We start from the raw sequence: 22,906 nt of genomic DNA on the forward strand, positions 1-22,906 counted from the left end.
CAACACCACAGTTAAAAAGCATCAATTCTTCGGCACTCAGCTTTCTTCACAGTCCAACTCTCACATCCATACATGACTACTGGAAAAACCATAGCCTTGACTAGACGGACTTTTGTTGGCAAAGTAATGTCTCTGCTTTTAATCCAGGTTTAAAGGAAGCCTTCAATGAAATGAGCCAAAGCCTTTGACTGTGTGGATCACAATGAACTGTGGAAAATTCTCAAAGGGATGGGAATACCAGACCACCTGACCTGCCTCTTGAGGAACCTATATGCAGGTCAGGAAGCAACAGTTAGAACTAGACATGGAACAACAGACTGGTTCCAAATAGGAAAAGGAGTATGTCAAGGCTATATATTGTCACCCTGCTTTATTTAACTTCTATGCAGAGTACATCATGAGAAACGCTGGGCTGGAAGAAGCACAAGCTGGAATCAAGATTGCCGGGAGAAATATCAATAACCTCAGATATGCAGATGACACCCTTATGGCAGAAAGTGAAGAGGAACTAAAAAGCCTCTTGATGAAAGTGAAAGAGGAGAGTGAAAAAGTTGGCTTAAAGCTCAACATTCAGAAAACTAAGATCGTGGCATCTGGTCCCATCCCTTCATGGGAAATAGATGGGGAAACAATGGAAACAGTGTCAGACTTTATTTTTCTGGGCTCCAAAATCACTGCAAATGGTGACTGAAGCCATGAAATTAAAAAATGCTTACTCCTTGGAAGAAAAGTTATGACCAACCTAGATAGCATATTGAAAAGCAGAAACATTACTTTGCCAACAAAGGTCCGTCTATCTAGTCAAGGCTATGGTTTTTCCAGTGGTCATTTATGGATGTGAGAGTTGGACTGTGAAGAAGGCTGAGCGCCGAAGAACTGATGCTTTTGAACTGTGGTGTTGGAGAAGACTCTTGAGAGTCCCTTGGACTGCGAGGAGATCCAACCAGTCCATTCTGAAGGAGATCGGCCCTGGGACTTCTTTGGAAGGAATGATGCTAATGCTGAAACTCCAGTACTTTGGCCACCTCATGCGAAGATTTGACTCATTGGAAAAGACTCTGATGCTGGGAGGGATTGGGGGCAGGAGGAGAAGGGGACGACAGAGGATGAGATGGCTGGATGGCATCACTGACTCGATGGACATGAGTCTGAGTGAACTCTGGGAGTTGGTGATGGACAGGGAGGCCTGGTATGCTACGATTCATGGGGTCACAAAGAGTTGGACACGACTGAGCGACTGAACTGAACTGAACTCACTGAAATGATGATTCAATCCAAGGATAAATGAATCAACCTCTAAAGCAGAGGGATCCAGTCATAGGCTGTGTCTAGAAATTATATACAAATGTTATAGGCAAATTATATGCAAATTTCATGGGTATGGGCATGTGCTCTTTTCTAGGGAGAGTGTCCACAGCTTTCAACAAATGCTCAAAAGGGTGCTTGGCCCTGCTTTGGACACACAAGGGTCCCAAACTGGCTCTGGCTCCATCTCAAATCCCCCTTCCTTCTGCACATACACCCTGGTGTGGCTACCATATTTGAAAGCATTAATGTACTCCTTTTTTGAACATATGTGCATATTTAAGATTACTCAGTATCTTCCCCCACCTCTTTGAATAACAATTTCAAAAATAATAACAACTTCTAAGAAAACTTACTGAGAACTTATTATGTGCCAAGCAGTGTTGTAAGTCCTTACATGTATTTTAATCCTTATAACAATTTATGATTAGATGTGAGTCATCTTTTATTTCGCCTGAAATTATTTATTTTCAAGTCTGGGGTTCAGCCCCTTATTATAACATAGTTTGCTTTAGGAAACAATTGTATGGTCACCCTTTAGAAATTTCCACACTTCCATCAGACACTCTCCCATACCCTTCTCACCATTCATCCAGACCAAAATATTCTGTTGATGTACTTTTTTCCTAATTGGCAACAAGTTCAAACCGTCTAGGGGCTTCGCTGGTGGCTCAGTGGTAAAGAATCTGCCTGCCAAGAAGGAGATGTGGGTTCAATCCCTGGGTTGGGAAGAACCCCTGGAAAAGGAAATGGCAACCCACTCCAGTATTCTTGCCTGGGAAGTCTCATGGACAGAGGAGCCTGGTGGGCTACAGTCCGTGGGGTCACAAAAGAGTCAGACATAACACAGCAACTAAACAATAGCAACCAAACCCTCCGAAGGGGACTATCTTACATTCACTCATTCATTCATTCACAAGGCATTTACTGAATGCCTGCTATGTACCAGTGCTAGGCCCAGACAGGACAGGTAAGGCTCCTACCTTCAATTGGAAGTGAACATTCAGATGGAATCAAAGAGATGCAAGCTGGTGAGACAGGGAGGAAGGCCCCATTACTTTTCTGCTGTTGGATGGCTTTGTAGTACTTCCCTGGCTCAGTAATGGCTGTAACCATAGAGCATTCTACAAACAGCCTCTGCCTCTGGACTCTGGAAAAAAAAATCTCTGGTCAACATTTGTAGGAAAAAAAGAGAGATAACAGGGTAGAAAGCTGGTCCAGACCAGGGCTTAGGGCTTAGGGAAGTGAGCACTGGTCCTGGAGCAAGAAAAGGGTTCCAGCATCTGCTCCGATTCATTTGAAATGGGCAAGTTTCTCCATCTCCTCAAGCCTCAGTCTCCTCACCTGTAAAATGAAGGTTATCCTATTTCACAAAATTGACTTTAAGTTTGAAAGAAACAGAGAATTTGAAAAAGCCCTAGGCAAACCTATGTTACTATAACTAACAATGATAATTTCCACAGTAGCATGTGCTACTCTTCCAAAGACTGCAATCATTGCAAGGACACTGGGCAAGGGAGGTGTTGTTTTTCGTCTCTTTTCTATATCTTGAGAACCTTAAAAAAAATCATCAGCTTCCTTTATTTGCCTAATTTCCAACCTAAAAATTCCTAAGATGACCAGTGTAAAAAGTGGCGGGTTGCCAAGAAGAAATAAAATATACTTAGAGCGGTTTCACTATCCTCTAAGAGATCTCCAGGCTGATCTCACCCAAGTCTTAGTACCTCAGGGCTCTCCGACGGACACTGAGGGGACCCCGTCACGACTTCCCAAAGGAGACGGTCTCCTAAGACAGATACCTTCCCTGGCCACTCGTGCAGCTCGCCGGGTCGCTGGGACCAACGCTCAGAACTCACACCGCCGCCATGTTGTCGTTTCTATAGATACAAGACGCACGAGTCACGGCGTCTCCTGGTTTCCCAGGGCAACGACGGCTACCCGGATGAGTCATGGATCAGAGAAAGCGAAGACCCCGCCCAACTTGAACGTTCACCCTTATTTTTTATTCTCCAACTTCCCGGCTGGCTGTAACTGTCTTCTACCAGTTGCAACACAGTTGTTGGGACGTCCCCGATCACGAGCAAATTCGGAGGAGGGTAATCCAAGGACTTGTCGGAGCAGTGGGAGTCGTTTCTGTTCTTTTGTGATACCCCTTGGTGATAGAGTCAGAATCTCTCCGGGAACTTCGTTATGTGATTACAATTGTTAACTTAAAAGCAGTAGTTATTTCTTACTTGCATTGCAAATGAATTCTTTTTGCAGGTGGAAGGGAATGTCTCCTAAGCATTTTCTCCTGGCATTTCCTCCAGCCCAGCACAAAGCTAACGCTTTTGAAGGGATCTGAAGGTGGATGTTTGAAGAAGGCATTATTTCACATAATATGGATTTTTGGAAGCCCACTGGTTCATTTGTTCGTTTGTCCTTTGCAGGGAAGAGTCTCATTTGGTGAAGACTCCTTAGGTGGTTGAAGCTGAAAATCTGAAATCATTTATGGGCAATTAAAGATGCTTCACTACCCAGGACAGTGCTGGAGGCTGGGTGTTAGAGGGAGAGACTCTAGGGGTAAACCCAGAAAATAAACTCTCATTTTGGGAAAGTTGGAGTTTAAAGGTAAAAGATACACTAAGATGACAATGCTGCCTTAATTGGCCTGGGAGATCACATGGCCAGAGGCTGAAAGGAAGGGTCAGGCCAGGAGCCCATTACGTTATGCCAGCACAATTAGGTCTGGAGTTTTCTTGGGATCAAGGAATGTGGAACTCGGTGAGCTTTTCACTGGTTTTAACATTATTCTCAGAATAGGAAACCTGCACTTTGGACATTACCACTTCTATGTTGTTTGTGGTTTCTATAATGATTTCCTTTTTGTTTTCCTTTAAGCTCTTTTTGAAATGGTCAGCCTGACTCAGCTGAACCTGAAGAACAGAGAAAGGGACCTGTTTGTCTATTCTTAGGCCAGAAAAAAATAAGGAGCAGTAACTCTGGAGGCAAGGCTCGGTGGTAGCCTCAGAAATCCCAGCGAGAAAACCCTAAGGAGACTAGAGCTAGAAAAGCTTATTCTAGGAGCCACACACCCTTGTGCCTCTTCACTGAAGAAGTGTCCCTCCAGAGTTGGTCTGTCCAGTCAGTGGTGGCTTCTGGGCTTGGGACAGTGAGAGGGAATTCTTGGTTGGTCCCTTATGGGCTCTTCTTCTACAAGGTTCTGCCTGCCTCCTGGGAGCTCTGCTGATGAGTGACCTTGACCAGCATGGTGGACTCCCAGGGAAAGGCCCAAGCTGGACTTAGCTCCAAGAAGCAAACAGCATGGAAAGGGGTGTGGCAATGGATGAAACTGAGAAGGGGAGAGGAAGCTGAGCTTGCCTCAGAAGTCCCTCATTTCAGGATCCCAGAACCTGTGGGGAACAATGGGTGCTGGGTCCTGGGGACCATCTCCTTCGTGGACTCAAGAAAGACGACAGGGTGGGCGCTGTTTTGTTCAAGGCTGTGAACAAGGGTAGGTGATGATTCAGTATCTGGTTGAAGACCAGGATGTGGAAGAAAAGGAGGAAGGAGGATGGGAGGACTCCAATCCTCCTGGCTAGAAGCCAAGGGTGATAAAGATAAAGCACATTTGGTGATTTGGGCTTCAGCACACACAAAAATAGCTTTTCTAAGCTTTTTCCCCCAATATCCCTCCCGTGAAATACAGAAGACTTCAGGCTGAGAAATCAGACAGATCTGAGATAAATTCATCAGGCAGACTGACTGCCACTTACTGGCTGTGTGAACTTGGGCAGGTCCCATGACCTCTCTGAGCCTTATCTTTTACCCTGGGGATAATTATCAAAAGGCCCACATAGGGACTGAGTGGTCAGTTATGTAAAGTATTTGATGCATACTTTGTCAACAAAGATAGACACACACACACACACACACACATACACACACACACTGGAAGGTCACTTGCTAAGTGGGTGTGTGCTCAGTTGCTCAGTTGTGCCCAACTCTTTGCAACCCTATGGACTGTAGCCCACCAGACTCCTCTGTCCATGGAATTCTCCAGGCAAGAATACTGGAGTGGGTTGCCATTTCCTCCTCCAGGGATCTTCCCAACCCAGGGGTCAAACCTGCGTCTCCTGTGTTTCCTGCTTTGGCAGACAGGTTCTTTACCACTGAGCCACTAGGGCTTCCCCGCTAAGTGGAAGGTCCCTATAATTTTGCTACTCAGCTTTCTGTGCATCCTCACCTCCTCGCATCTCCCAGTCTCTCTGCTGCACACAGGAGAGGTCAAAAGTGTTTTCTCCTCTCCACATCCTCCTCTTTTGTTTCTCCAAGAAGGAGGCTGCCTGTGGCTCTAGGGTGGAGAAAGACAAAAAGACATGCCAGGATGATCTACTATCCAGTTGGCAAAGCACCCAGCTCCAATACATGAAGAGCCCTCTCCCACTTTTCTTCACCTACAACTCCGACTCAGTTTCCAGTGTTGCTTCTGAAATCAGAAGATGTATTTACGTTTGGGGAAGGAAATGAAGTGGTAGGTCCTCCCACAGAAGCTCCTGACCTCCAAAATTAGTAGGGTAAATCTTATAAGCCCAGCCTGAGAGGTGAAGAGAAGACTATGGATAAGGGGGCATCTAGGAGCAGGCATGGAGCATTCTCTGCATTAAGCTGTCAGTTCAGTTCAGTCGCTCAGTCATGTCTGACTCTTTGCAACCCCGTGGACTGCAGCACGCCAAGCCTCCCTGTCCATCACCAACTCCCTGAGTTCACCCAAACCCATGTTCATCGAGTTGGTGATGCCATCCAGCCATCTCATCCTCTGTCATCCCCTTCTCCTCCTGCCCCCAATCCCTCCCAGCATCAGAGTCTTTTCCAGTGAGTCAACTCTTAGCATGAGGTGGCCAAAGTACTGGAGTTTCAGCTTCAGCATCATTCCTTCCAGTGAACACCCAGGACTGGTCTCCTTTAGGATGGACTGGTTGGATCTCCTCGCAGTCCAAGGGACTCTCAAGAGTCTTCTCCAACACCACAGTTCAAAAACATCAGTTCTTCAGGGCTCAGCTTTCTTCACCGTCCAACTCTCACATCCATACATGACCACAGGAAAAACCATAGCCTTGACTAGACAGACCTTTGTTGGCAAAGTAATGTCTCTGCTTTTCAATATGCTATCTAGGTTGGTCATAACTTTCCTTCCAAGGAGTAAGCATCTTTTAATTTCATGGCTGCAATCACCATCTGCAGTGAGTTTGGAGCCCCCAAAAATAAAGTCTGACACTGTTTCCACTGTTTCCCCATCTATTTCCCATGAAGTGATGGGACAAGATGTCATGATCTTTGTTTTCTGAATGTTGAGCTTTAAGCCATCTTTTTCACTCTCCACTTTCACTTTCATCAAGAGGCTTTTTAGTTCCTCTTCACTTAAGCTGCCATGGCCCTCTAAAGTTGCTGGGTGTGGAGAGAGATTGATGACACCCCCCAGCCTGAAAGGGCTTCCAGGATACAACATTGTCTGGGGCTGGGGAAGACTGCAATACAATTCAAAGGAAAGAGCTCCATTCTGCCTGGGACCCCTATAGGGTTTTCTAACTCTCCTGTGCCAACCCAAAGAACCTGTTCAACTTGCTCCCTCATTGTCCGCTGCTGCTGCCACTGCTGCTAAGTTGCTTCAGTCGTGTCCAACTCTGTGCAACCCCATACCAAGTGGTAAATAGGCATAAGGCCAACAGTAGGGGGGATGGAGGGAAAAGGACATGAGGCTTAATCCCAGAAGACTAAGTTCAAGTCCTGATTCTACCATTTAAGAACTGAACAATTTGAGGCAAATGGTTAAACATGTCAGAGCCTCACTTTCCCCATCTGTAAAAGGGGGCAAACAGGGGCAGTATTCAAAATACAATTGGTACAGTATGCATACTTACCTATGAGAATGGATACCAGGGAGCCCTAAAGCCAGAGCTGGGTCCTGAGAGCCCATACTGTGCCAGCCTTAACCTTTCAGGTGTTAGGTTGTGAGATGTGGAGAGCAGCCACAGTAGTGGAGAACTCAGTCAGTGACTATCCGCTAACTAGTAACAAAGTGGGTCTCTCCCAGGTGGCTCAGTGGTAAAGAATCTGCCTGCCAATGCAAGAGCCTCAGGAGACTCGGGTTCGATCCCTGGGTTGGGAAGATCCCCTGGAGAAGGAAATGGCAACCCAGTCTAGCATTCTAACCTGGAGAATCCCAGGGACAGAGGAGCCTGGGTGGGCTACAGTCCATGGGGTGACAAAGAGTTGGACACGACTGAGGGCACCCGCTAACAGTACTTCCAGATTTTAACAACCAGTAGAGCTACACAGGATAATACTGGTGTATTGGCTGCAAGTGAGACCTGAGGATAAATCCTACCTTACCAGCTACTGTGTATGTGGTTATTTATTTTAAGCCAAAGCTTGGAGTCTCTCTCTCATTCCTCCTTGTTGGTACATACCACCATGTCTGACTGCTCTCTCCCTCTAGTCTGAGCAGGCTCCTTTTCTGCACTATCTCCCAGCTGTCTTCCTCAGCACCATCTCCTATAGGCTGCCCAGCTCCATGTCCTTCTGGCCAGAACCATGGACAGCTCCATCCTAGGCCATCCCCTTCCTCCTGCCTCCTCTCTCCTCTTCCCCCACCCACACCAGTGCAGAACCCTAAGGCATGATTTGAATGCAGATCATAGCTGAGAAGACAGTACAGTGGAGTGGTTCAGAGCAAGCTCTGGAGTTAATCAGACTGGATTTAAACCCCAACTCCATCAGCCCTCAGCTGTCTTATTCCTTCATTTCTGTAAGACCCAGCCTCCTCTTCCATAAACAGCAAGAACTTCTAACAGCTGCCTCAAAGGTCATGAGGTTTAAGTGTGATAAAAGGTTTACAGAATTTAGCACAGAGCCTGACTCATTATATGTTTTGAATAAATGAAGAACACCATTATTCTGTGACTTTCCACCCTATTTAATTCCTCAAACCCTTTCCCAATCCCTATCTGGCTAGAGCCCTCTCTCAAGTAAAGATGTTATAGCATGACCACCAATTTAGTGTTAACTGGCTTCCTTTGGTTGTGGAAGTTGACTTGGACTTAGAGATGGTAAGGAAGCCTACATTTTTTGGTCCATGAGATTCTCTTTTATTAGTTTTTTTTTTAATTAAAAAAATTTTGAGTTAATTTTAGATGTGCACAAGAATAGTGCAGGTGGTTCTCTAAAACCTTTCATCCAGCGTCCTCCTAGGTTAACCTCTTACATGACCATAAGACACTTATCAAAAAGAAGAAATTAACATTGATATAATAATACAATTAAGAAAAGTATAGAATTTATTTGGGTTTCACAAGTTCATCCAGTAATGTCCTTTTCCTGTTTCAGTATGCAATCCAGGATCCCACCTTCGGCATTTCCTGAATCTTTCCTTGTCTTTATGATCTTGATTCTTTTGAAGAGTACAGTCAATTATTTTGTAGAATATTCCTCAATCTGGGTTCGTTTCTTATGATTAGAGTAAGATGTGCATTGTTGGGAAGCATAACAGAGTTATAAGCCCTTTTCAGCGCATAATATCAGAGGGTACACCTTGTCGACATGTATTACTGATGATGAGCTTGATCACTTGACTAGAGTGGTGTCTGCTAGGATTCTCTACCATAAACTGCACTTTCCTCCTCTTTATTAGATTCTGAACACACCTATCTTTTGCCTCTCTAGAATTAAGCGTTCAGAACCAAGAAACCTATCCATCTATACTCTTTCAAGCACTCCATGGAGAAATACCATTCCCTATGACCTGCCTGTTCACCTTCCTCTGAGTTTTACACACACACACACACACACACACACACCTTTACTTACTTATTTATCTTTGGCAATGCCATGCAGCTTGTGGAATCTTAGTACTCTGACCAGGGATGGAACTCAGGCCCTCAACAGTGAAAGGGCAGAGTTCTAACCACCTAAAATGCAGAGACCACCAGGGAATGCCCAGAGTAGCTTTCTTACATTGGGCATTCAAAGGCATATGTTAAAAACCAGATGCAGACACAGAGGGAGTTGATGAGGGTAACAGTGCACTTCTCAGTTCGTTTTCATGGACCTTCTTGTCAAGGCCCTGTAAGCATCCAACCATCCATGGGAACGTCCAGCCCCTCTCTCAGGTCTGGCCCCAAACTTTGAGCACTTTCTTCAGCATCTAACATTTGGGTTTTTAAAACTTCTAGTAGCCTTCCTTTTAACTGTGTATAACTCCTTGCTACCCACTAGCCCACATGCGGAAACTCCTTTCCTTCCAGAGGCTCTCCACTCCTCCAAGTTTGCTGTCACCAGAGACCCTGCTACCAGAGTAGGTATGGAGCATTCTTTCAACCAGTTGAGTGTGGAGATGAGCTTATCCAGCCCTTCCCTTTGTCTCTATCTGCTCCAACTTTATCCCGTCAGTGTGTCTTCTCACACTGCCCCTTTAGAAGATGAAGAAGCACCACCCCTCTCCCAGCCTCATGCACACTTCATTTTTTAAAAAGCTGTCATGTAAAAGTGTATTAAATGCTTTGGAAAGCCTCCAAAATTGTCCTCACCAAATCCCATCTCCTCTTTGCATTTTGTTCTGGTTACCATTGCTGTGTAAGAAAGCACACCAAGATTCCAAACAACCGTTTTATTTTGCTTGTGATATCGTGGGTTGGGAATTCAGGACAGGCTTGGCCAGGCAATTCTCAATTGGACTCTCCCATGCCATTGCAGTTAGGAGTTGGCCAGGGCTGCAGCCTCCTAAAGGGTCCACTGGACTGGACATCCAAGATGGTGCACTCACACAGCTGACAATTGATACTGGCTGTTGGCTGGGAGCTCAGCTAGGCGAGGGCTGGGAGCTCAGCTAGGCGAGGGCTGGGAACACCTATCCATAGCCTTCCCAACTTGGCAAGTTCAGGGTAGGTCCAGACAGAAGCTATATGGTCTTTCCTAACTTAGTCTCAGGCCAGATTCAAGGGGAGAGGACTGTCAAATAATTCATGGACATATTTTAAACATTGCCACTTGCATCAAAATGAGATCCTCTCCATGGGGTTGCAAAGAGTTGGACACAACTGAACAACTAACACACACACACACACACACACACACACACACACAGCATCTAGAGTGTTGTTTTTCCAGGACCACCCTCCTGGAGATTCTTGGCCACCCCTAGCCCCATCAGATCTTTTAGATGAAGGCTGGGAGTGCATTCCTCTCCTTCTGGGGTGGGTAACTCGTCAGTTCCTACCTTTCTCAGTTTGCTGCTGCAGGGGATCTGAATTCTGCTCTGGAATGTGCTGTGTGACCTTAGGAAAGTAACTTCACCTCTCTGGGCTTTTGTTTCTTCTCTGCCAGAAAAGAACTGAGAATAACCTCACTTCACATAATGTTAGGGTTTTAAAAGATAATATAAAGAGCAGAGGCATCCCTAGTGGCTCAGAGGGTAAAGAGTCTGACTGCAATGCGGGAGATCCAGGTTCGGCCCCTGGGGTGGTTGGCAACCCACTCCATTATTCTTCCCTTGAGAATCCCATGGACAGGGGAGCCTGGTGGGCTGTACAGTCCATGGGATCGAAAGAGTTGGACATGACTGAGCAACTTCACTTTCACTTTCATAAAGAGCAGAGCTAGCAATTGATGCTCCTGATTGTGGAAGAAACAACTGCGGGCAAGTCATTTTCCCTCTGGGACATTTCATTTATTTCTCTCTGAAATGGGAGGTAATTCCCTTATCCTGCTTACGCATGCATATGAGAGGGGTCTTGAATGGACTGCAGGAGGAGGCCAGCCCAGAGGTTGAGGTTCCCCAGCTCTGGTGTGGGTGGGAAGGTCCCTGCATCTAGGCCCTTCTGGGGCAGAAGAGATGTGTGTGCATGTGTGCGTGCGAGGCAGCCTGGGTGTGGCTTGAGGCTTGCAGGGTGGGGCCGTTATCTGTCCTACCTGGCCTTATCAGATCTGGGCTGGCCGAAGCTTGGCCCAATGGAACAAAGAGGCTTTGAGAACTAGGCTGGGGTGTGGGATGTGGGCCCAAGCTCCAGGAGGCTTGCTCTACCCAGGGGGCAGAGGGCATGGGTTGGAAGAGCTGCTGCCACCAATACCTGCCAAAAAGTTTTCCTGTGGCAGGGACACCTTCTCAGGTGGGCAGCAGAGCCTGTGCTCCACACTGAGGGCCTCCATTCCTTCTTTGGGGTGTTTTCTGCTTCAGCACTTCTCACCAGGCCTTCACCTCTGCCCCTTTTATGGGGTGCGGTGTTTCTCCTCCCCTACTTCCATTCTCCTCCTGGCACCTTTAAGCCCCAGTCACACTGGCTCCTAGTCCTTGAGCATGCCCTACACTTCTCCTCCACACACCTGCTCCCAATGATCCATCCACCTCTTCTTGCCCAAATCATTTATGCCAAGCCCCAAACCACTTCCAGGAAGTCTCCAGACATTGCACATCCCATCCTTACCCCTGTTTATTTCTCCCCACTTCTTCTTGTGTGATGCTGTAGGAACTTCTCTCCAAATTGTCACCACTGGCAGAACCTGTCTGAGCCTGGCAGAGACTCAGACCAGTTGGGGCCAGAGTTGAAGGTTGTACAAGTTGTACACTGCACAAGGACTGGGCAGGCAAGGGGGCGGGGCCTGAAATCCAGACATTCTGTGAGCTCAGTGCCCTTGGTGTGAGACTTTCTCCTAGACAGACTTCCTGGTGCCAGGCCAGAAGTGTTGCCTTTTCTAGTTGGATCTCCTGAAGGGGCATTTTACTAAGATTTTTCATGGTGGCTCAGACAGTAAAGAATCTGCCTGCAATGCAGGAGACCCAGGTTTGATCCCTGAGTTGGGAAGATCCCCTGGAGAAAGGAATGGCTCCCCACTCCAGTATTCTTGTCTGGAGAATTCCATGTACAGAGGAGCCTGGCAGACAATACTCCATGGGTTGCAAACAGTCAGTCACTACTGAGTGACTAACACTTTACTTTTTCACTCACCTATTTCCACTTCCTATCCTGGGGCTACAAGTGCTAACAGCAGGCCTGGTCGCCTAAAGGATTGTTGCATTGGCTCAGCCTTTTCCAACACATCTCCGCTCACTGTCAGAAGCCATTCCGCAGGTAGCCCCTTCAGGCAAAAGTTGGGGGAGAGCAATGACCACTGTGGATGCAACGGCCTTCAGGGCTGAGCTTAGGCCTGTGAAGAACAGCAGGCGTGGGACCAGTAGCTCCCTGGGTCTGGGCGGTATGGTTGACCTTCCTCTGGGCCTCAGCATCTTAAGGAGGATAAGCAAGCTGGTTCTGGTGGGAGGAACTGGACTATCGCACTGCAGAAGTGAAGGATAACTTTCCAGGCTGACTCTACTCATCCAGCTGGTACCATCACCATAGTTCTGGGTCAGGATTCCCTGAAAAACTGTGGGGCCTCACCTCTATCCCAAGGTTGGTCTTTTCAGGGTCTGGATTCAAAGTGCTTTTCTGAATCTCTGCAGCCATCTCTGAAGATAAGTGTATTTCCTGAGGAAGCTCTTTTAGAACAGAAGGTCTAGGGACACCAAATGGCTCTGTGTCTACAGGACAAAGTGTCCCCAGGCCCCATAAGAGGGGCAGGTAGGCCTCCCATAAGGGAGAGCCTCAATCTCTCTTTCACTCTCTCCCCCACCCCATGCAAAATTTCTGTAAAAGACAGAATGTGCAAATGAATGGACCAGAGCCTCCTGACCTTGACCTTTTGTTTCTCACTGCAAATGTGTTCATAGATGTTCTGGTTCCTGTGACCTGGTCTGTGAGTGTCTTCCACAAAGGGACATGTAGTCCACTCCAAGTGGCCTGACAAAGTAGATTTCCAGTCCTGAAATGCTGAGCATGCCTTCTGGAAAGGACCCAAGTTTACCAAAGGAAAAGCCTCTGGTGAGAATAGTGGACCTGTGAACCAGATCAGTTCAGTTCAGTCAGTCATTGTGTCCAACTCTTCTCGACCCAATGGACTGCAGCACGCCAGGCCTCCCTGCCCATCACCAACTCCCATAGTTTACTCAAACTCATGTCCATTGAGTCGGTGATACCATCCAACCATCTCATACTCTGTCATCCCCTTCTCCTCCCCACTTCAATCTTTCCCAGCATCAGGGTCTTTTCTAATGAGTCAGTTCTTCGCATCAGGTAGCCAAAGTATTGGACTTTCAGCTTCAGCATCAGTCCTTCCAGTGAATATTCAGGACTAATTTCCTTTAGGATGGACTGGTTGGATCTCTTTGCAGTCCAAGGGACTCTCAAGAGTCTTCTCCAACACCACAGTTCAAAAGCATTAATCCTTTGGTGCTCAACTTTCTCTATAGTCCAACTCTCACATCCATACATGACTACTGGAAAAACCATAGCTTTGACTAGATGGACCTTTGTTGGCAAAGTAATGTCTCTGCTTTTTAATATGCTGTCTAGGTTGGTCATAACTTTTCTTCCAAGAAGGGAATGGCAAATCACTTCAGTATTCTTGCCTTGAGAACCCCATGAACAGTATGAAAAGGCAAGCCAGACGCCTGGGTTCAAATCCTGCTTCTGTCATTTGCTGCATCATCTTGGGCAAGTTACTTAAGCTTGCTGTACCTCTGTGTTCTCATCTGGAAAATGGTAAGAATATAGTATATACTGGGCTTCCCAGGTGGTGATAGTTGTAAAGAACTCTTCTGCCAGTGCGGGAGACATAACAGATGAGGGTTCAATCCTTGGTTCGGGAAGACCCCCTGGAGGTGGGCATGGCAACTCACTCCAGTATTCCTGCCTGGAGAATCCCATGGACAAAAGATTACTGTATCCCTGGTAGGCTACAGTTCATAGGGTCGCAAAGAGTCAGACATGACTAAAGCTACTTAGCATGCATGCATAATATATACCACATAGGGTTGTTATGAAAATGAAGCGGGTGCTACATGTAAAGCATTTAGAACAATGTTTGGCAATGGTTAGTCTTCACGAAATGATTAGCAGTTGTCATTACAGCCTGTGGGAGCCTCTTCCTCTCAGATGACAGTCTCCAGAGCAATGAAGTTTTCTCTAGAGTATTCCTCCATGGAAGTGGGGATAGTAAGGTAAGAGTCAAGGCAATCATCCCCCCACCACTTTCTGACAGAAATCTCTATCAGAGGCTAGAACCTGCCCAGGGGTGTGCTTTCACAACTAGCTCTCCACAGTCAGCGGAGCCCTAACTTGGTAGCATATGCCAATTTCTATGGTGTAAATATTCCCACTATGGCCTATTTCAACTGCTTCAGAGTATTCCTGAATATTTAACAATTTTATCGATGGACATGGGAATCTCAGCTGGTCTATAATGAGTACAGAAAAACTTGCTGTGGGATGCAGAGACCAAGAAAAAATGAAGACAGGGGTCATCCTGTTTTGGCAATAAACTGGTGTCCTTCCGACTAAGCAATGTTTCTCAAAGTGTAAGCTATGGACTATCTGCCATATTTGGAGTATTTGTAAAAATAAGTTCCTAGGCCTCGATCTGGATCTTCTTTTTTTTTTTTTTTGCTGAGCTGGGTCTTCGTTGTGGCACATGGGCTTTCTCAAGTTTGGTGTGCACCATGGTGGCTTCTCTTGTTGCAGAGCATGGGCTCTAGAAGCTCAGGGTTCAGTAACTGTGGCTCACAGGCTTAGTCACCCTGAGGCATCTGGAATCTTCCTGAATTAGGGATCGAACTCGTGTCCCCTGCATTGGCAGGCAGAGTCTTAATCTACTGGATCACAAGGGACATCCTGATCTGGATCTGTTAAAGAAGAATCCTAGAAGTGGGACCACAAATCAGGATTCAGGCCCTGAGAAAGACCAGAATCAGCAGGGAAGGCACCTTAACCAGGGCCAGGCAAGGCCTCTGCACGCTGACCCCAAAGTTCGCCTAAACACAGTTAGACCAGAGAAAGAACTGATCTAACAATTCCGTGATAACTTTACTTATCTAGAAACATCTCCTTGTTTCTGAGTAAAGGGGCTTTCCCTACTTATTCTGGTCTTTCTAGGGGCGTGAGTCTCTAACTTTTCACTGTGGATCATGAAGAGATTCTGTAGAATTCACATCTGCCTTGCAGCCCATTCTGAACAGCCCTCTGTTGCGACTTGGCAGACCTACTGGATGAGAAAGGGCCTGCAAAGAGGGTGGGAGCGCTGAAGGTTTTGTCTTTGGAGGAAGGTGCACACAGCCCTGGATGGCCCCACCCACGGTTCTAGGCTAACAGTGTATCAGCCCTACTTGGTGTCCTGGACTCCAGGGCTCTAACAACTTAAATAATTTTTATTACAAAAGGAAGAAAAGACCAAAACATCCCCAAATTTTCCCATGGGCTTCCCCCTCGGTGCCAATAAATAAGGTGGGGGAGACTGACCGGAGGAGGGGGTAGGGGTCATGGTTCAGCAGAAATGGGAATGTATAGCCTGGGCAGAGGCTGGGCAGGACATCCAGCCCACTGCCCCTGTCCTGGGCACTGTGATCACATTGGCTGGAACACACAGCTCTGTGTACTGACAGCAACAGTCTCCGTATGTGTCCCGAGGAGTGTGGCCAGAGAGGAAGGTCATGCCTCAGGATGGCCAGGCTGGCTGCCCTATCCTGCAGCCTGCTCAGTTCTGGGCAGCATTGAGTCCAGCCAGCTCCCTGCCAGCTCCCAGGGAATCTAGCAGCATCAACTGAGGTGCAAGCCCACCCAAGAGGGGCCTAAGATGGATAGAATGGGCCCTCCCCACTGGGGGAGGCAGGAATGAAAAATCGTAGTGAGGGCTGGCTGGGTTGGGACCCACTGGCCTCAAGGATAGAAGGAGAGACCACTCCCCCATCGCCAGCTCAGCTTGCAGCTTTGTCACTACACCAAGATGGGGCTGGGGGACACTGGCATCGTCCAGTACAAGTCTCAATGATGTATCTTTGTGGTGGAGGAGATGGTGGGAACCAGTGTCCCCACTCAGGTCCCTTCCAAGGCCAATGCCCTCCTGGTGGGGAGGCCTTTGGACCCATGTGGGCAGTTCTGGGAGGGCAGTAGAAGGATCCTTTCAGCTCCCTGCCCCGGCCACGCCCAGCGAGTGGAAGCTGCCCTCTTCCAGCAAGAGACGTCCCAGGCGGTAGAGCAGCTGAGGGTACCAGTGCACACCCTCCCCTGGGGTCCAGCTGCCCCACGCCAAGCTGTGAAACAGTCGCAGGGGCCAGAAGGCCAACTGAGCCAGGTGGTGGTCAGCCACAGCCGCAAAGCAAGAGGCCACCACATCCTCTACCACCAGTGTCCCATGCCTCGTTAATGGGGCATAGGCCCCCAGGGCCACGTGCGTGGAGACAGCTGCCACTCTGGCAGGCTGCAAGCCTGGCACCCCAGCCACCAGCACATACTGGCCAGGCTGCACTTGGCTGGCAAACGTGGCTCGGAAGTGGGCAGCTGGCTCAGTGTGATTGTTGGCTGTGAAGAGGAGGTGGGCGGGTGTGAGTGCCAGGCGGCGCGGGGGATCCTGGGTCTCGATGACCTGGAAGGCCCTCAGCCTGTCCGGCTCACGATCGAGGAAAATGAGCACGTCGCTGAAGGTGGGGTTCCCATCCTCCCCCATGGCCAGCACTCGGTCTCCGGGCCTCACAGCTGACAAGGCCACACGTGCCCCGCTCTCCAGGCGCACCTGGGCTCCAGCAGGGAAGCAGCCACCTGTCTTGGCTGCGGCTGAGTGCTCTGTGGGAAGAAGGGACATGAAGGCATTACTGGGTGGAGTTTGGATTCCCAGTCACTGCAGTCCTCCCCAGCACAGCCAGAGGTGCCCCTTGCTCCCAGGCTGCTCCCCCATCACCATGTCATGTTCCCTGCCCGCCACTTTCTCTGCAGCTTTGAACCCACCCCCAGCCCGCAGTATGATCTGCCTTCCTCCCTAGTCTAATGCTTTGCTCATGAGAGGAGCATATTGAGGCTCCAAGCCCAGGGAGCATGAGGGAAAGGGTCCTTAGGAAGCCCAGGTGAAGCCCTCCCCCTGCCGCTCCCAATCCTGATAAGACTGAAGCAGTCAGAGAGGCTGAGGGTCAGCTGGGTCAGGAAGTGGCCAGCTGTGACTTGACACCCCAAAGCTGCAGCCTCGAGAAGGTAAGTCACTTCATGCTTCTGGGGTCTGGATGTCCCATTATTTCTCACCCATTTTTCAGATGCTCCCCCCAAATTGTCCTCTTGGACTGACATCCCAAGTTCTATGCCAGAACTGGCCCTTGGCATCTATATACCAATAGAGAGGAAGGCCAGTCAGTGGCGAGAACACAGACTCCTGGGGAAACTCAGAGTGAATGGCCAGGCCAGGGTGTAGCTCAGTGGCCAGGATGAAATCACCATCTTCAGTTCATGTGCTGGGTCCTTGTGTAGGGACAGGACACAATGGCATCAGTGGGTGGGATGCAAGATACTATTTGGGAGTCAGTAGTAATGCAGGGAAATGACCCCTCTGGGAACTGGCATCGGGCCTGTGTTTGCAAGTGAGGGGTCGATGTGACTTGAAGTAAATATAGTTGACAGGGAAGTGCAGAGGGGAAAGGTCCGGATGGGGTCACCACTGTGAGCCTGGTGGAATGAGGAACAAAAGAGAGCCTGGTCCAATGTGCCAGGTCTGTGAGTGTGATCGCTGCATGGGGCCAGCATGGAAGGCTGAGCCTGCAGTCAGGGGACCCCGCAGGCAGTCCACACAGGAACCATGTAAAGCATCCATGACCGGGTTCAGTGCACGTGGCAGGGATGCAGACAAGATTCGAGGGAGGGGGCGAGGTTCCAGTGCCTGCCAATTCTGATCAACAAAGCGGCCAATATGGGAAAATCCACTTTATTAAGTCCATTCTGTTTATTCTTGCCCTCACGGCTGTCCTTGCCCCCCAAAGTCCAGCTTCAGGGCCCCGGGGAAGAGGTCGGGGACGCCTGCGCCCCTTGAGAGGAGCAGACATAGTGCCTTAAAAGGCCTGACCTGCAGCCAGGCTGTGCGTTCTGAACCTCTGGGCTCCTGGCTCCCAGTCAGTCATGCTGATGTCTGGGCACAGCCTGGCCCCTGGCCCCACCCCCACCTCCCAGTTCTGCACCACTCTGTATGGGGAGGCCGTCTCTCTGTCAGCCTGGCTTTCTCCATCTGGCCAGCTTGCTCTGTCTTGCACCATTTGCAGCAGGCTCTGGACTGTGGACCGCCTGGTCAGCACCCAGCATCGCTGGGACAGGACCCTGTCTCCCTAGGCTCCTGCCATGACACTATTAGGCACGGGTGGAGCAGGTGGTCAAGAGCAGCAGGGGGGAGCGCCGCTGACGTCCTGGTCCCCGAGGTCCCCGCCTCCATCCCTGGGCGGGCCTCTTCACCTTCTTGGCTCCCGCTGGCCCAGCGCCGCCTGCCCACGCCCTGCGGCCCCGGCCCCGGGCCCAGTCCCCCGGCAGCGGCTCACCGGACTTGACGGAGCAATGCACGTGGGCCTTGGACTCGTAATACACCCAGTCGAAGCCGGCCTCCACTGCCAAGCGCGCTAGCAGTCCGTACTTATTGCGGTCGCGGTCCGACGTGGTGATGTCCACCGCGCGGCCTTCGTAATGCAGCGACTCCTCCGAGTGGTGACCGTCCTCGTCCCAGCCCTCGGTCACCCGTAGCTTCACTCCGGGCCACTGGTTCATCACCGAGATGGCCAGCGAGTTCAGGCGGTCCTTGCAGCGCTGCGGGAGGGGAGGGGACAGAGTTGGGGGAGGGGCTGGCCCGTGTGCAGGTGAGCGCGCAGCCCCGCCCCTTACTCTCCTACCGCACTCGCTGGAGCTTGGAAACCGGGGAGGGTACTCTGTCCTTCTCTCTTAGGAACAGAGAACCCTAAAGTGCTTCCTTCCATTCTAGCATCCCCTGACCCCACCGGGATCTGGACCGCGCAGTGGCGCCACAAATCTGGAAGGCGCGTCCATCCGCTCACCCGTGGGGGCCTGTCTCTAAACTCTCTCTCTCTCTTCTTGGAGTTACTGCACCTTTTGAGCGCCGGGCCCTTCTGTCTCACCAGGAGACCAGCGGGGGACCGCCTGCTGCCTGGAAGGTAAACGACGTACCGGAGCTGACTTGCCTGAGGCCGGCCTGCTAGGCGTGCAAGGCTCGAGGTGCCCAGTAGGTGTCACCGTAGCCCCAGGGCTGAGGCCCGCGAAGCGGCCTGGGCGCGGCAGGTGCGGAGCGCCTCGGCAGCCTGGGGGGTGTGTTGGAGGGGAATCCCAAGCCTGCCGGGATTCCTCGGCGCCAAGAGGCATTCCCGCTGGGACCCTCACGATCCCAAACCGGCCACGCCCGCTCCCGGGAAGCGGCAGCCAGGGAACCAGAGCTGGTGATCGGCTAGCGCCTGACCCGGCCAGATGGAGGACCACGTGGCTTGTCTCCCGCTGCGAGGGGTGGGCTCTGGGTTGATAAAGGCCAAGCAGCGTTCTCCCTGTGTCAAGAGCACTCAGCACCCCTGCGCCGCCCCTATCTGGGAAAGGACCCGAGAAACGGAGCGTTTGACCTCGGGGTGCCCACTTCATGCTCCGCCTCCCATGAAGTGGAAGACGAACCGCGCTGCGGGGAGGACGGTAGAGACCATCGTCTGCGCTGGCTCTCTTCGTACCTGGAGCCTGAGGAACCCCGCAGCTGACTGAGGAGAGGAGCCTGGGAAGAGGGGTCCTTCCACAGTCCTTGACTCTGAGGTGCCAGGAGCTGCCAGGTGTGGGCAGCCCACCTCTCAACCTACTCCACCCCTCAGAGCCGAGGGTCCCCACAGACCCTTGGACTCGGTCTCCCAGGAGCCAACAGCGGCTAAAACCCAAGGCCCCGTCGGTCCTCCGAGGCTGCAGTCTAGCTGGGGGCGCTCACTGCCCCCAGAGGGAGCTCCGCGTGCTCCTGGCCGCCAGGCTTCTAGCCACCCACCTATGTCTGTCCCGCGGCCCCTGCTCCCCGCCCCTCTTCCCCCACCCCACCCCTCCCCTACTCGGGTCCAGAGCCCGGGCACGCGCTGTCAATGATTGCCCAGTCCGTGGCCCGGATCCTTATCTGCATTCCTCGGCGCACGGCCCGGCCCAGCCACCAGTCAACCTTCGCCCGACACCGCGGGCCAGCCCCAGCGCCTGGGCGCGTGCTGCGGGCCGTGGTCTAACTGCCCTCCCCAAAGCATCTAGAAAGCAGGCTGCATACGTGCAGTGGAAGCCCACCGAGGAAGGGGACCTAGGTCCCCTTCCCTCGAACTCGGCCTCAAGGAAGAAAGTGTGCTCCCCGCCCCGCCACCCCCACCCTTCCCCCAGGTCCTTGGGTTGAGCGCGCCTCCTGTTCGGAGCACTTAGGACTAGCCGGCACCCCAGCCCCTCTCTTTCAATCTATCCACAGTACCAAACCCAGGGATTCCCCCAAGTTCGGTCCCAGAGCCCGGCTGCCCGGCACCCCTACCCTTCAACTGCAGCTGCGCCGCTCGGCTCTGGGGACAGACACGTGGGCTCCCCTGCAAGATCCCTTCCCTACCTCCGCCTCCTGGCTCTACCATTGCCCGCTGTTCCTTTAACCCAGACCCCGGACCGGGCCGAGCAGCGAACCGAGAGCGCGCGGGGAGGAAAGGCCAGTGGGACCCTCCACGCCCGGAGCTTCGCCTCTCGGGTTGCCGAATCGCCTCGACATGAAAGGGGCGCAGCCATGCGGAAGGTTAGGCCAGAAGGACTGGTGCATCTTGCAGGCGCGGGAGGCAGTCGGGTAGAGGTACCTCCAGGTGCCGCGTCTGACCTGAGCTGCCAGCACTCCAGGGCCGAAGGGGCCACCGCCAACCCGCTGGGCTGTGGCGCTTGGCAGAGGGGAACTCTTCTCACCGCCTCCAGCGGGCTCGGGGAATGCCAGCACTCCGCCGGGACCCCAGCCGGCCCATCTTGCCGAGAGGGGCAGGTGCCAGGGGGCGTGCCAGCCAGTCAAGGAAAGGTGCCAGGGGGCGGGTAGGGCCGGGCAGGTGGCGGTGCTTCGGCGGCGGCGCCCTGCGAGGGCGGGTCGCGCTCACCTGGGTCATGAGGCGGTCGGCGCCGGTGTTCTCCTCGTCCTTGAAGATGATGTCTGGATTGTAGTTGGGGGTGAGCTCCTTGAAGCGCTCGGAGCTGCGCGCGATCTTGCCTTCATAGCGGCCGCTGGCGCCCAGGGTCTTCTCGGGCACGTTGGGGCTGAACTGCTTATACGCGAGCGGCACGAGCTTGCGCGGCGGCCGCCGGCGGCTGCCCACCACCCGGCCCGGCCCGCAGCCCCGCGCCGCCGGCACCAGCAGCAGCAGCAGCAGCAGGAGCAGGCAGAACCGCAGGCGGGGCCGGAGCCGGGCGGGAGACATGGCCGGGGAGCCCCGAGGAGCGGCGGGCGAGGACGCCTGGTGGGCTGATGGGTGGACGAGTAGACCGGAGCGCTGCGGGGGCTCAGGCGTCCGGGTGGCTCCTGGGGGCTCCAGGTGGGGGCGCCATGGGCTGCGCGGCGCGGCGCACGGCCGGCGGGACTCAGGTGCGGGGCGGGGGCCCGGGGCCCTGGCTGGTGGCGACGCGCTGTCCCCCTCGGCGCCTCGACTCTGAGCTGCCCGGCTCGCCGGCCGCCAATAAATAGGCCGGCCCGTTTGTTTTGGCAACGCGGCGGCGGCGGGGGGCGGCGGGCGGCGGGGCTGCGGGCCGCCGGGCTGGGCTGGGCTGGCCGGGCCGGCCGGCTGGCGGGCCCCGCGGTTAGCACCCCGGCCCCGCGGTCAGGCGGCTGGGGCGGAGCGGGAGCTGCTGCCGTCTGCGGCGCAGCCCGGGGCCGAGTGAGAGGGGAAATGGAAGAGATCCGGGCTCGGGCCCCGCGCAGACCGCACCCTACCCATGTCCCTGCCTCCTGCGCGCTCGACAGCAAACCTGCGGCAAGGGCAGCGCAGCCTCCTCCCCCTCGGGCGGGCGGCCCCGGCACTAGCCAGCCCTCGTTCCGCTCGCTCCTCCGTCGTGCGTCTGCCCGCCCCTGCCCTCTGCGCCCCCCGCACTGCCTGAGTGTGCTCTCCCCGCCCGGACGCGCCCCACCCGGCCTTGGCCTCGCCTCTGGGCTCCCCGCGGCTCCGGGGTGCCCCGCCAGGCGCAAACCTCCAGTACAGGAGCTGCCGCCCCCACGGAGACCGCAACCCACGGCGCGGCCGGACGCGAGGGGTGGGGGACAGTGGCCGGACCGCATAGCCGCCTACGGTGTCCCCTGCGGGGAAGTAAACCCAAAAGGCAGGAGGCCGCTGGTAACCTGGTGCCCCACCCTGGCCCGGGGAGGCGCGCCCTCTCAGCTTGGTGGAGCTGAATTCTGTATCAACCCGGTGCGAAGCTGGGAGTGGGGCATCCAGCCTCATGACGAGTCAGATGGAGGACGAGGTGGACGTGAAAACATTGCTGAAAGGAGCAAAGTGAAGTTGCGGAGGCATAGGCCAAGGTGTAGAGAACAGCATCCTAAATAGTGACATCAACGGAATAAGGAATCCTGACTGGCTGCCGCCGGCACAAGGGAGCTGCTAAATAATTACTCTCTCGGTTCTATTTCACAAATGAAAAAGAACAGAGAATGAGTGATGGCAGCTAGAGATGTAAGCATGGATAGTGTGTGTATCTTAATAGGATATTCAGGAAGGCTG

General features: G+C 52.3%; 2 protein-coding genes across 7 annotated transcripts in view; both read right to left on the reverse strand.

Annotated features, from left to right (window-relative positions):
- Positions 1-3,222, reverse strand: part of CFAP65 (cilia and flagella associated protein 65) — a 41,638-nt gene extending 38,416 nt beyond the window's left edge. For 5 of the 6 annotated variants that reach the window (XR_011561885.1, XM_070772469.1, XM_070772471.1 and 2 more), the window contains exons 1-2: positions 3,030-3,192; positions 2,289-2,455 (exon numbers count right to left, since the gene is read on the reverse strand). The gene's annotated coding sequence lies outside the window, so the exon portion shown is untranslated. Of the gene's footprint in view, positions 1-2,288; positions 2,456-3,029 lie in introns of all 6 variants that reach the window. The other variant, XM_070772467.1, reaches the window with a different exon arrangement.
- Positions 3,223-15,557: 12,335 nt separating this feature from the next.
- On the reverse strand, positions 15,558-21,833 carry IHH (Indian hedgehog signaling molecule). Its single transcript, XM_019976990.2, has 3 exons — positions 21,296-21,833; positions 18,713-18,974; positions 15,558-16,988 (listed from the first exon to the last, which is right to left on the reverse strand). The coding sequence occupies exons 1-3, from the start codon at positions 21,611-21,613 to the stop codon at positions 16,330-16,332; spliced, it is 1,239 nt and encodes a 412-aa protein (XP_019832549.2). The 5' UTR covers positions 21,614-21,833; the 3' UTR covers positions 15,558-16,329.
- Positions 21,834-22,906: the final 1,073 nt, after the last annotated feature.

Source organism: Bos indicus, chromosome 2, assembly GCF_029378745.1.
Source record: "Bos indicus isolate NIAB-ARS_2022 breed Sahiwal x Tharparkar chromosome 2, NIAB-ARS_B.indTharparkar_mat_pri_1.0, whole genome shotgun sequence".
Classification (NCBI taxonomy): Eukaryota; Metazoa; Chordata; class Mammalia; order Artiodactyla; family Bovidae; genus Bos; species Bos indicus.

Excerpts from the sequence above, each read along its gene's own strand:
- IHH (XM_019976990.2), bottom strand. The coding sequence starts at position 21,613 with ATGTCTCCCGCCCGGCTCCGGCCCCGCCTGCGGTTCTGCCTGCTCCTG. Across the intron at positions 18,975-21,295 it reads CCGACCGCCTCATGACCCAG|CGCTGCAAGGACCGCCTGAA; the intron begins GTGAGCGCGACC and ends CCCCTCCCGCAG. Across the intron at positions 16,989-18,712 it reads GCATTGCTCCGTCAAGTCCG|AGCACTCAGCCGCAGCCAAG; the intron begins GTGAGCCGCTGC and ends TTCTTCCCACAG.